Raw genomic sequence first — 14019 nt, 5'->3', positions numbered from 1 at the left:
AACAGAAATTTCATGCAAGATTTTGCTTTGTTTATTCCAGACTTTGAAAAATGCATTCACATGATGCTGTGTTTTACCAAAATATTATTTCTCTGAGATAAAACTACACAGATTTTTATGGAACAGAGGATTAATGTGGGATCCAAGGACTGATGTATAACAACTTAGGATGCTGCATCTTTGTTCTAAGTCCTGTGATAATGAGTATTGGCCATTACAAATGCCCGTTCTCTCTCTCTTTGATAACCTGCCTCTCCCCTCTGCTCCCCATCTTGAATCTCAACAAAACCAGACAGCACCTCACATTAAACACATGTCCAGTACATTACACAGAAGGGTTGCAGACATGCTGAGAGCCTTGATGTGCTGCTCCTTTAATGGAAAGTGTCCTCTTCATCTGTCTATTGATTTTTCCTAAAACAAGTTAACAGTTTTTATTACCATAGTGAATGTTTGATCAGAGATACTCTTGTCAGTGAAACACTGATTTACTAGTTCTTTATGCTTTTGTACATGGGACATGATAAAATGGTTTGGGCTTGCATTTCCTTCTTATTATTTGAATATTTTCAAACCTTTTCTGAACATCCAGAGGGACAGTGTCCAAATCCTACTGTTTTCACAGTGTCCTGAAGAGGGTTAACACAAGTAATGCATGCCATCCCATTTCCCAATTCAAACTCCTTTAGCAAAAGATTCCAAATTCTTTGCTTGACTTTTGGACAAAATCTTTATGCAGTCACTTCTTTGTCTTAGCATACAAGTATTCAGTGAATTTGGGTTCACCCTGCCCATCCCTCAGATAAGCTTCCCCAAAGCCCTCTGCCCTCAGCTCCAAATCTCCTCTTCCTTGGGTACAAGGGAGAGCTCTGGCAGTAGCAAAGTCTGCAGCAGTTGTTGGCTTTTTTTTTTCTTAATCTGCTCAGCACTTTATGAAAATGAGGCCTCTTTTGATATGTTTTGATAGCATTTAGAGGAGAAATAGAGACATTAAATACTTTCCTATGTATCCTAGCATTTAAGCCAATAATAAAACAATTTCACTTAAAAAAATATGCAGTATTTTACTTTTCTTTTTTAACATTTTATGGAAGTGGATGCTCTTTATCCATGAAATTGTAAATACTCTTATTCTGTAAGCCTAGTGCATGCTGCCATTTATGATAGCTGCATTTGCTAAGCCAGAAATGTAACCGTAGATTGGCAGGCAGTTGAGAATACCAATTATATTGTCTGTGTGGAGCTGGCAGCTCCATCCTATCTATGTGATAATAACTTTTCATACTAAGTTTGATTTCAGTGTTGTAGGGTGATTTTTCTATAACTAGATCAGCTCATTCAATTAATGTCAACAACAACTAAATTTTACTTCAGTCCCCAAAGATGACCGAGGCCGCTATTTGATTAGACACCTACATAAATTGGCTTTAATATTTAATAACATTGTCAACTAAACTATTGTGTTTATAGTTTAAGTGTCACTCTTCCTAGCTCATTGAACTCTCTGAATAAACAGACAAGTTTTCTATGTCAAGTATTATGGCTAGAAATTCTGGGGTTTTTTTAAAGGAGAATTGATGTCAGCCAAGGAAATGAGTTTCCATCCATAAATACACACTGCTGCATGAAAGAGATGTAAATGTGCCTTACAAATGTGCTTCATAGGAAATGGGAACTCTAAATCTCTCTAGAATAAAAAGATTCATAAAACATTTTTCTGAATGAGGACTTGCCTGACACAATGCAAAAAAAAAAAAAAATCACTACTGTTCTTTCTTCCCTCCTTCTCCTTTCCATTTTCTTCAGACAGTATCACAGTTCAGCTGCAGTTACAAAGCAATGCTCTTCAGTGCAAAACAGGGAGTGCTGGTTATTTGTGCCACAGACAGGGATTTCAGGTGTTTGTTCCTATCCCATTTATCTTTCTCCATTTCACAGAGATTTTCCTACTCCCTTTGACTGTCTGAGAACAAAGGGATGGCAGTGGAGGAAAGTCATGTGAGCTTTCCTGGCGTTTGGCTGCCATGGCAGAGACGTCTCTTCAGACACAGCAGAGTCCCTGCAGCCACAGTGACCATCTCCCATGGGCAAGGCACAGCTCTTGCAGCACTGGGAGAGCCAAGAAAAGGCAGGAATGCACACAAGTGACAGGAGGACTCCTGAGAGCTGAGGGTGGTGGGGAGAAGATTGCTTTTGCTGTATTCCCAAGGTAGTTGAAAGTGGTTATTGAAGATGGAAAGCCTTCTCCCTCTAGGTACCTCTGCACAGCAGAGGAGCAGAAACCACACAAACCACCAGTCCATACAAAATGCTGTTTTGCCACTTTGAGCTGTCTAGGACTATCACAGATGAGAATTGACTAATGCTTTCACAGGAATGTTTTTACAGGCAGGATCTCAGTGAACTGTTTGCTTTACATCCACTGGCAATCAGGGTAATTATTGATTGCACCAACATACTGTGGTTTTTATTTCCTTTGGGAGCACCCATTTTTGCTTTGAAAGAATGAAGTAAAATGATCTCCATGTGATCCTGCATCTGCTATATTTACAGATAGGAGAATTAAACTCATTATTTCATTTTATAACACCCTGCTTTGGTTGAGATTGTTTGTTCCCCTGTCCCATTAATTTAGTGCCAAAAGTTCTCTGAATTATTTCTTTTCTTCCTGTGTATCACTTTTGATGAAGAGCGATCAAAACCAAGTAGAGCACAAAATGAGAATGCATCATTGATTTAGGCAATAGCACAGTAAGAATTTTTTCCTTCTCTTTTTTGCTTCTTTAATGATCACTGAGCATTAAATCAGAGTGATTTTCTTCTTCTCTCTTCATTCTAATTTTGAGAGTAGAAGTAGCTTAAAAGTTCATTTAGTATGATTTTTTAAAAACTACTTTTTCCACAATGAATTTTATATTGTGAATTGTGATTGCTCTCATAGAACTTCATAAATTTCTCCATTTCTTGACCCAGCAGCCTTTGAAGCAAAAGCAAATGCTTCCTTAAACCTAAATCTATTGCATCCTGTAGTGGTTCCTTAATTATTTTAATGTTTGAAACATTTCAACAGGATCAAATAGCATGTTTTTTTTCTTTTTATTAGAACTAAGGTGCTTCTCTTAAAGCACTTTTTATAAATAATAAATGTTATCCAACCGTCTTTTTGAGCTACTCCACTAATGCCAAAGTAAATGTCACTTTTTGATATTTCTGTGGTATCAGCCATGTAATAGGATCAGCTACAGTGACACTCTGTTCTGGCAGTAAATTAATGGTGAATTTTGCATTATATTGGCACTTCTGTCTTAAGTGTGATAGCTTCATAAGTTTCAGATAAATCACAGACATATCAGTGATTAATCTGGAATCAATCTTTTATCATGTTGCTATTATTTCTTATCATGCTTTCTTTGAAACAACATTGTTTAACCATTAGTAAGCCAGGACAATATTTTGAACAATATTCCTCTATCTCCATCCACACTGAAGAATGACATTTGGAGTTGATTACTACTTTCCTGGAGTATTATTTTCTTTGTGGCCCTTGTCTTGTCTGGGAAGCCATCTTCTTTGGCCTTTTAGTTTTTTAGGATTGTGAAGAATAAATATATTTTTTTAATATAAGTTTTGCCCAGGGGGTTCTTTTTCTTAGATCTGTTTTCCTAAATCTCTTAAAACAAGGATAAATCTGCTGTCCTTGGTCTAAGTTAAAGTAGTTGTTCTACCTGGGTGGAAAAAAATGAGTGCTACTTTGGCTGATTTTCTGATAAAGAGGTTTCTGAAAGTTTAACCAAGTGATTTTTGCTTTGTTGTGCAGCATGCCTGTATGCTGAGAGTTACAGTAAGGCCATAGCAAAGGAGCAAAATATGAAGTACAGTGAGAAGACTGAAGTATAAATTTGAGCTCATTATTCTCTGTTTATTTCAGTCATTTTTTTAATTCAAGCTATCTCACCTATTCTCAGCTGGCATTTGCACAGGCCCTTTTACCAGTCTTCCTACATTCATGGAAGTTAAGAGGCAGGCATGCCCCTTAAAGACTCCACAAAGACATTGGATCTTTCATTAAAAAAAAAAAAAAGAAAAAAGTTTAAACTACATTTAAAATTTGAGGTCTGTTTTTCATTGAAAATAAATGTCAACTTGATTTTTTTTTGCTTTTACTTCTTGCCTAGTGAAAGTATATAAAATGTCAGCCTACTTCAAACACACATGTATATGTGCACTTGTGTATCTTGTACATATGTTTTTCAAAGTTTGACAGCTTTTCCTTAAATTGAACAAACGAAGCTGCTTAGCTGTCACAACAGATATTAACAGGGAAGTGAAGGATGCTGAATTTAGACAGCAACTAAACATTTTGTTATAAGAAAGCCTTCCACACAATGAACACACTAATAGTATGAGGTCTTCACTCTTCATGGAAGAAAATTTCACTAGTAGAGGGAGTTTGGAAAGAACTAAGGCTTCCCTGAGGAAAAAGGGATCTTTGGAGATTCTGGTTTTGGCAGTCAGAGAGGGAGGGGACACAGCCTTGCACCCAGAATTTCTGGGAGTTAAGACATATACACAACTAAGAGTTTAAAAGTCAGATTCCTGCTTGTGCTAAAATGATCAGGCTGTCAGAGAAATAATGCTCTGCAGATATGATGACATTGGATAGGCTGATTTATGTCATTAAGAATATGTAAAATAGATGTGAAGAGATCTGGCAGACTTGGTTTATTGACCATTTGCAGTTGCAGGATGTGATTTAGGATAGCAGCCCTGCAAACACAAGAGAAGGAGACCTTTACAAAAGATCTGCTGTTCAGCATTGAAAGTGAGTGTACAAAGCCCTTGTACATAAGATAACATACAGAAAACTGAGGATTGAAAACTACACTCAATAATGTGGTTTATTTTTCTTTAGCCAGTGTGTTGTAATAGAAGTCAAATATTTGAGGAACATTGTATTTCTCAAGTATTACTAAGAGATAGATAAGGAATATATTGTGTTATTAGTGTTCTTTTCTACATTTTAAATGTAAAAAGATGATTTGCTGACCAGTTCTGAAAGAACAGAAAATAAATACAGCTCTTTAAACTGAACAACCACCAAAAGAAACCCAAAAAACAAACAAAAACCCCCTCAACCCCAAAATCCCAAACAAACAAACCCCCAAAACCCAAGTGAAACAAAACAACAATAGAGAGAAACAAAAGAGAAACAAAACAAAAAGAAGAGAGAAATTCAACGAACCAACTTAAAAATACCCAGAGAAATGTAAAACACATTTTATCATATTGAATTAGGCCAGATCTTTCTGGGGTGTCCAATTTCTGTAAATCCATCAGGAAGGACTTTTGTTCTCTAATATAATGGATTTTGAATAAATTCTGTGTACAGTAACAAGTGCTGCTCCTTTTGATCCCCTGAGGACATATTTTTAATGCTGACCGTTTCCTCTAATAGGTAGCAAAATCCTATGTATTATTTTTTACCATGGAACACAATGTGGCTGAGTAATAAAAATAATATTTTCCAAGGGTCCAGTGTACAGACTTTTTCACATCTTACCAAAGAGAAAGAATATAACATTTCTACTCTGTTTTAACCCAGAAGCAAATGAATTTGTGGATCATTAATTGCCTTGATGTAGATAAAAGGGAATCAGGGAAAAGAGGTAGATTGCAGCAAGTACCTTACAGAAAGTCTAGGCAACATAATTTTAATATTTGTTTCCCTGAATTCTGCCTCCTAGAAGATACCTCACCCATTTGATTTATTGTCACGTGTAAGCAACTGTAAGGGACTTCAGAAAGGTATGGTTTATGTCAAACTATGATGAAGTAAATTATCTCATTTGCTTAACTGAGGAATCCAGTGTAATGAAATAACTGATGGAATCTTACAAACTTGCAGGTGAATTCAAAACAGAGCTTAGAAAATAATTGGAAGGATGAACTAATTCTGTGCCAGAGCTATAGCCATTTACTAGGGGAGCATTGTGAATCAGTTCCCATAAAGAAATATATACAGGACTTCAGCTATTTAAATATATTAGGCAACCAATGGTTACTTTGACCAACATAATGATATTTTATTTTACTATACCGAATCCCTATCCGGATATGTTTCTTGCATCTTGTGTTAATTACATTCATTATATACACTCTGTGCAGGCCTTGGTTTCAGTCCCAATTAAAGCTGATATTTAAAGATATCTGCACAGATGTGTATTAAAACAATATTTATCCCAAAACTGAAATAATAGCACATGCTTGTGAATCTTCTTACCTGTGGAGAAAGGAAGGAACTCTTTCAGCTCAGTGTGTGCCTTTTGTTATAGGACTAACATAGCTCTCAGAAGAGCTGTCTTTACTTACAGGGCAAATTTGTTTATTTACATATTTACATGAGCAAAGCTGAAAAATTATAATCTTGTTGCCTGTGATGCTCATCACTTAATGCTCATACTATGCCAGTCTTGTCACTTAAATGTATGGAACCAGTCACATTCCATGTCTCCTACAAAACATGCATCAAATTTCATCATCTAAAGCAATAGCTTTCATTTATAATTAATAACCTGTTACATAAACCTCACCTACACGTCTAGATGGCTGTGCTATCCTATGTGCATACTTAAAAAGAGGAAGATGTTTTAGCAAGGCTTGAAGCAGGTGAGGTCCTGTTGGGAGAGAAAACTGTTAGAAGTGTATTAAGATGTGGAAGGTCTGCATATAAACTGTGACCTAATGAAATACTACCAAGGAACAGTGACAAGATTTGGATTTGTTTGCTGGCTTAGGTTTTGTCCTACCTAGAAATGCAGTTTAGTTTAGACTATGTTGTGTTCATGCTGTATTTACAGGCAAAGAAAGGAAATTATGCCTTCCTGTGGGATGTGACAGTGGTGGAATATGCTGCACTGACAGATGATGAATGCTCTGTGACAGTCATTGGAAACAGCATCAGCAGCAAAGGATATGGGATAGCACTCCAGCATGGAAGTCCCTACAGAGATCTTTTCTCCCAGAGGTAAACTGAAACAAAGCTCATTTTATAGGATTTCTGTCTATAGCCAGCAACTGTTCACATTAATTTTGGCATTTAATTAATAAAGAACAATGAATACATGACAGCAGAGAGGTTGTGAATTCAGGCTCCAACAAAGCTACTGCTCCTTCTGCTCCATGTGCATCTGGTATGGGAGGAGGGGACTGGAGGTGGTGTGTGGCCTCACATCTTCAAACAGCTCTGCCTCTGGCAGAGGACTGATGTCCTCAGAGCTCGGTGAGAGGAGAGATTGAAGAGAGATCTTGAGCTCATGCCACATTCTGCAGGCTCTGAAGCAGTCTGTTGCTCCCTGCAGGAAGCAAGCAGCAATGGCCTGCCTTATCCTTTAGGGTGGAGGGACAGGTCGAAGACTCGGGAGGGTACAGGGCAGCAAGAATTGCAGGGAATTGCATGGGATTGACAAGACCAGAACACTGTAAAGCTATGCTGTTTAGTGATCTCTGAGCTACCAGCTGGGTGTCTCTTGTCCGTGTGAATGTGTACCCTGAAATGAAGACACACAGCTGTGCCCTTAGCAGAAGGTGAGCGTGCGCTCTGCTCCAGGCAGGGATCTGAAGCACGATTGCCTCATCTTGCTTCTCCTTTATAAAAAGGAGCAAAACTCCAGCTGCATAACTGGAGACAAAGCTGCCTCAAGAGAAAAGATTGTTAGTAAACAGCTAAAACAGTTATCAAACCAAATCCAAAATGAATCATTCATGCAGAGACGGGACACTTCACAAGAGACAAAACAATGATTAATTAGCAACTGTTAACACAGTAATTCAGGCATTAAGTAACAACATTGAAGTAAAATCCTTTTGAATAAACTACATTTACTGAAATAAATGAGTTGGTCGCTGCTTAAACAGATTTGTACTAAGTGGTGCACAAACAGTAGCATGTTTAGCCTCATATATTTTTGGAATTACTGTAGGAGAGCAGCAGTGGAGTGGGTTGAGCATTTCACTAGTGCGACCAGCTGCTGCAGCTGAATGTAGCCAGACCAGGCATAACTAACTGGAATGTGGTGATTTCCCCTGGAAATGCTGTTTGCATTGCAGTGGAATTTTTGACAGTCTCTTTTTTTCCTAAAGTTACCCGGTGGAGTTTACCTGCTGCTGTGAGTAGAAAGAAATCTTGGTATAAGGGAGTTTCAGATGAAGAATACAACACTCTGGGGGTGGATGGGGGTGGAGTTTTGAATTATGGGATGGTAGATTTAAGAAATGTGAAGCAAAAGACAAAAAAACCTGTAAAAAAGCATCATTGCAAATAATACTTGTCTTTTGAAATTTCTGCAGGATCCTAGAGTTGCAAGAAAGTGGAGATCTGGATGTTCTTAAACAGAAGTGGTGGCCACGGATGGGACGTTGTGACCTGAATAGCCATACCAATGCACAGACAGATGGCAAGGCACTCAAGCTGCACAGTTTTGCAGGCGTTTTCTGCATTTTAGCAATAGGCCTTCTTCTTGCTTGCTTGGTGGCAGCATTGGAGTTGTGGTGGAACAGCAACCGTTGTCATCAAGAAACACCGAAAGAGGTCCATAACTTTTATTCTTATCACAATTAAAAGTAGAAAACACAAAAGAAAGAGAGAGCAAGTGGAAGTTGTGGGATTTTAGGTGCTCTCATGCAATAAATTTGATTTATTTTGATTTGCCATACTAAGCTTTGCATATAACGTTTTGGGTGGTTGTTTCTAAGAAAATAAAAGCAAGCAAACAAAAGTGTCTTTTGTGCACATGGAAGGTGCCAAACTGACAGCCCTGGAGACTAAAGTCCTCTATTTATTTGTAGAGCAGATACAGCATGGGCAGCAGCAGTGCAAACTTCCCCTCATTGCCCCACCAATGTGCCTCAGCCCTGACCTGGAGAGACCACCTTTAGGGGTAAGAGAGTGGTTCAGAAACTCGCCCTCGGCCACTCTGCTGTGAGTGACGGGGAGGCCAGTCACGGGCACCCAGCTGTGACATCTGTGGTGATGATTTCTCTGATCTGAGCCTCCATCCATTGGCTGGGAGATCTGAGCCCATCCTGTGCAGGCTCTGCAGCTGCCAGACGTCTGGTAGCTGCTCCTCCTTCATGGCTGACCTAGACTGAGTTTGAAGAGGTACACGAGCAATTAAAAATAAATCAGCTAGTTAATAATTGAATAAGCCATATTGCCATGACACTGTTTAAATGCTTCCTTTCTTTTGAAGTCAGTTTTATTTCTAAAAGTAGGAGCCTCTGAGGAAGCTGACCTTCGTATAACATGTTTTATCTAGGAAATTATATCTGAAGAGTTCTTGGGTTTGAAGTTTCCATTCACAGCAGCCAGAAGAAGTTAGCAATGCTAAGATAGAATAAATAGTCTATTCTCAGATCTGTCTTGCATGAAGCCTGTACTTGTTTACCTAGTTTAAATGTTTAACAAACTAACCTCTTGGAATTTTGGAGACACTGAGGCATTTGTAGGTGCTTTCATCTTGGAACAGATGTTTGTTACAAGCTAATAATAGCAGTGAGCTGCCCTGACGCTGGAAAATAGTACATAGCCCACCAATTCTAATCTCTCATTTTCAAGTTGCAGGAGCAGTACACTAACTGACATACCTGTCACCTGTAAGCAATTTTGGCAAATTGGCAACTTGATCTAGTGGAGGGTGTCCCTGCCTTTGGCAGAGGGGTTGGAGTTGGGTCCCTTCCAGCCCAAACAGTTCCATATGTTATGATTTTGCCCTGCTGCCTTGTAGAAGTTGCTCCTGCTGTAACTCCAAAGGTGCCCCCATGGTATTGAAGTGTTGTGAAGGCCTAATGCCCAGCAGTAGGTGTTCCACTGCACACTGTGAAATCCTGCAGGACAAGGGCAGGGATGCTTCCCAAAGTGTCCTCATGCTGTGTGCACAAGCACTTATCTGGCCATACTGCGTGGTGTGTTCCCCTCTCTACACTCAGGGAATTGCCTTTGTATTGCTGTAGAGTGAGATGAGAATAAGACTTAAAGGCAGTTTCATATGTCTAAGGTGAAATAATTCACTATTTTATTTCAAGGAGTTTTGAATACTCACTTTCCATTGCTGAAAAGGGATCTGTCTTCTTGAGTTTAAAAATATTTTCTTTTCTTCACCCATCCCCTTCCTTTCTTTTTTAATACCTCTAACAAGGATTATTGCATATCTATGCCTACCCATCCCATCTTTTCTCCCTTTTCCATCCTTCTCCTTCCCTTTCCCTCCAATGTGTTCTTGATAAAGGTTGTTCTTGTACATCTGTAGTGCTCTTTGGCAGTTTATTTCTCAAACATAGAATACTTTTAACCCTCTGTGTTTTAAAGTGAACTGATGTTACTCCCATGGTAGAGCTGTGCATAGGGAGATGGATCATTGTCTGTGGGGCTGGGCCTGCCCTTGGAGCACAACTAGACTGGGTTAGAGGCAAATTAAACTTCAACAGCACATGGACAGGTTCCAGAAAGATCAGTGATGGGGAGGCTGCCAGGAGAGGGGGAGCAGAGTCAGCAGGAGCCCTGGCACAGCAGGTGTGAAGGCTGAACGAGGAGGTGAGAGGGCACAGGGCCGGCTGGAGGAAGGTGTACAGAGGGTATGCCAGGCAGGGTGGGGTGGAATGAGGGGTCCCATGAAAGGGACAGCTGGGTGCAATGACAGGCAGGGTCAATCAGAGCAGCTGTAAGTGTGACAGCTGCCCAGAGCCAGGGACAGGCAGAATCCTCAGGAACCTTCTGCCTGGGCCAATGGCAACATGTGCCACATTGCTCCAGCCCAGCTGCACACCAGGGGTTGGGGCTCTTGTCACAGTGACCACAACATCTCCTCAACCAAATTAGCAAATGAATGTAGCAGATTAGTGGTCTGACATATTTTGTTTATGTACTACCAGTGAGCAGGGATTGAAGTGGGACATCTGCTGGCTACTGCAGTTAAGGTAGGAAACCAAGTTTCAAAAGAGATGGTGAATATAGGTTGAAGGTTTTTGATGTGTTTAAAAGAACCAAGTTTCAAAACTATGGTAAGGACAGGATCCAGGGCTGAGGGGGGCGTAGAGTTCTGGGCACTCCTCTGCTTGAGGCAGGAGCAGTGGCTGAGCCTGGCAAAGGGAGCCAAAAGCACAAGGAGAGTTTGATCTCCAGGAGGAGTGTATTCAGAATAGCTCATTTCTAGCCCTGTGTGTTGACCAGCATTTCTACAGCAAGAGCTATAATGACAGAGCTACAGCATGAGTAGCATACACAGAACATTAAAATCTGCCTCTTAGCTGCATCTGGTACTCCAGCCAAGTCATTAGTTCAGCAAGAGCTGCAAACTCAAATCATGCTGCTGATATTCTTCTGCTTTTTGGGAAGGCTTTGGCAAAACACAAGTGTTGTGATATCACATAAAAATTGTGGGAACTGGGATGTCTTCCAGCGCCTTTATTCTGTGAAGCAGAGCTTGTGGAGGGTCACAGAAAAGGTTGATTTTCTTGCAGTCTGAGATTAGACTTTGATGTTGCCTATGAGGCAAAGAGAAGATGGCAACATTTGGCTTCTGTGACCCTCACCCTGTTAGAAGCTTTATAAACCCCTTGGAAAAAATTCTACTGGAACCAGAATTGAATGAGGAGTTGTCTTGGCTTGTGATCCCTTGTGTAGCATTCTCCCTTTGGTATGACCCACCTGGTTGGTTGTATCGTGTCAATTGACAGCTCCAAAAAAAAGAAATGTTGGGACGATGAAGGTACAGCTACTATGGCAGATTTATGGCAGGGTTGGGTGGCATGCAGCTTGCTGAGGGAGAGAAAAAGCATTTTTTAGAGACTCTTTATTTTTTATGTTCAGGGTCTCTGAAGTCTGTGGCTAAAAAAAAGGGCATTGCCTTCATTGGCATTGGAGAAACATTTTCAGCTGACACTGAAGTGGTGTTTTTTGCCAGTTTGTTGTCTTTTCTTTTCCCACTTTGTATTCCTTAGGCTTTTGTGGAGGTTGGCTGAGCCAACACATTGATGTCCAAGGACTCAGATGTCTACACGGTATAAATCACAGCTCTTAGTTACAGTGAGTGTGAAGAAGGTAGTATTAACTATGAGTTGGAGAGAAGCCTCTCGTTTGAAACCTGACAACATGGATGTTGATATTAATCTGATCTCCATTTGTAGACTTCATAGGAAGAGTTGTGTCAAGGGGACACTGCTTCCAATTAAAGTATTTTTTTTACATTTTTCACATATGAAGAAACTCCACCCCACAAAAATGTTTAAAAAATAGTATTGTCCCTATGCACTATATCAATTCATTAAGATAAACCTCCAGGAAAGATGAATTACCTTTATTTTTCCATGTTGCCATTGGTTCACAATTGTATCTTTCAAGGAATAGTGAAATTACTTGCTAGAACAGCAAAGGCTGGGTTGATCTTTTTCAGGATGTTGCTACAAGATATTTTTATACTATTTGAAGGAGATTTGTAAAAATGTTTCTAATGAGTTCTTCTGTACAAATCTTAATATTATCCGTATTTAATCCTTATCAGATCAATTTAACAAAAGAAAGATTAGCTCCAGCATCAGGAAAAAAGGTACTGCTGCAACACCATGCCACATTATTTTATTAGGGCTCATGTTTGCAATCTCTTCAAGCTGGAAAATATCTGGTAATGTTAAAATTGCCTTATTACTTTCTAACTCAGAAAAATTTGCACTAGATCATCTTTTTCCAAAAAGATATTCTGGAATTTATAATCATCCTCTCCTCATTTTTGGTACCCAGCCATCCAATACCCACAGTGAAATTTAGCCAGCTCATACATCTAGCTCTCTGTGTTAAAGTCTTGAATTTACACAGCTGCTACTCAGCCTGAAATACTGATAACTAATCTTTTGACTTTGATAAGCTTCAGAAAATTAGGGAGTTGTGAAAAATTAATATTTATTCTGGAGTCTTTGTTCAGTCACTTTATGTCCCTTTTAAATGACTGAGCAACCAGATAAAGTTATTAAAACTGGTACCATATAAATGTTGAGCTTTTGACAATTGCCTCTGGATTTCTTTAACTTTTTGCACGAGTCCTATGCATTTATTTCACAGTATCAGTAATCCATAATGTAATTTGGATCATTTAACAGCCAAGGGCTTTGCCACATCATCAGATTGTTGGTATCTTTTATCCTCTTTGAAGGAATGAAAGGCAGTTTTCACATCTTTGTTGTCATTATGATCCAGTGTGGCTGCTTCCTGCAAAGGGCTCCCCAGCATCCCCTGTGCTTTATCAGCTGTGTCTTTGTGTGATGTGCTATTCTCTGAAGATTATTACTTCTGAGATCTCATGAGAGCAATGAAGAAAGCATTCCTTGTTCATCCATATACTACAAAACAAAGGAAACTTATATGCAAAGATAAAATATCCTACTATTCATGGAAAGAAAGTTAAATTCTATTTTTCACTGTTCATGAGATTATTCACTAAAAGTTAACAGGCAACCCCATGTTAAACAAAATTAGTCACTTGTTCAGGATGATTTTTTGTTTTCTGGGTTTTGACACTTGTTGCATCTCTCATAAGAAATGATATTAATTCACTTATATTTAATATAGCTCTTGAAAGACAATGTTGGAATGACCCCAATAAATTCTTAGTTTGATTCTTTCATTTCACAGATAATATATAAGATTAATCAAAAATCTACTTTTCCAAACCAGCTGAGCTATTCCTAGCAATGGGAGTGTTTCAGAAACTGGACCCAGTGTGTTTGGGAATCTCTAGTGCAAGAAGATTTGGGGGTTTTATTGGTTGAGGCATAGCATAGTTTTCCACCTCCTGAGCTGCTTCTAGTCACTGTCTCATAACTTGTGTCAAACTTATAATTCATTAACAATCATAGCTTAGTTTGTGATTTCTTTCCTTTCTTATGCTTCTGCAAGATAATTTTATTCAATAGACTTTTCAGTTTTCCATCCTTTTTATTTTTAAATTATTAAAAGGGAGCAGCATCTCAGGT

The 14019-nt window shown here is 39.0% G+C and overlaps 1 protein-coding gene across 22 annotated transcripts in view; it reads left to right on the top strand.

Moving 5' to 3' along the window:
* The window catches only part of GRID1 (glutamate ionotropic receptor delta type subunit 1), a 539628-nt gene that overhangs the window by 510705 nt on the left and 14904 nt on the right, over positions 1 to 14019 (top strand). For 21 of the 22 annotated variants that reach the window (XM_064430084.1, XM_064430089.1, XM_064430081.1 and 18 more), the window contains 3 exons: positions 6858 to 7024; positions 8347 to 8587; positions 8850 to 8936. In XM_064430084.1, the coding sequence (XP_064286154.1) occupies positions 6858 to 7024; positions 8347 to 8587; positions 8850 to 8936 (495 nt within the window). The remainder of the gene's footprint in view (positions 1 to 6857; positions 7025 to 8346; positions 8588 to 8849; positions 8937 to 14019) is intronic. The other variant, XM_064430091.1, reaches the window with a different exon arrangement.

Source organism: Passer domesticus, chromosome 8 (genome assembly GCF_036417665.1).
Source record: "Passer domesticus isolate bPasDom1 chromosome 8, bPasDom1.hap1, whole genome shotgun sequence".
Lineage (NCBI taxonomy): Eukaryota > Metazoa > Chordata > Aves > Passeriformes > Passeridae > Passer > Passer domesticus.
Note: the sequence above shows the minus strand (reverse complement) of the source record. Positions and strands in the feature narration are given on the sequence as shown.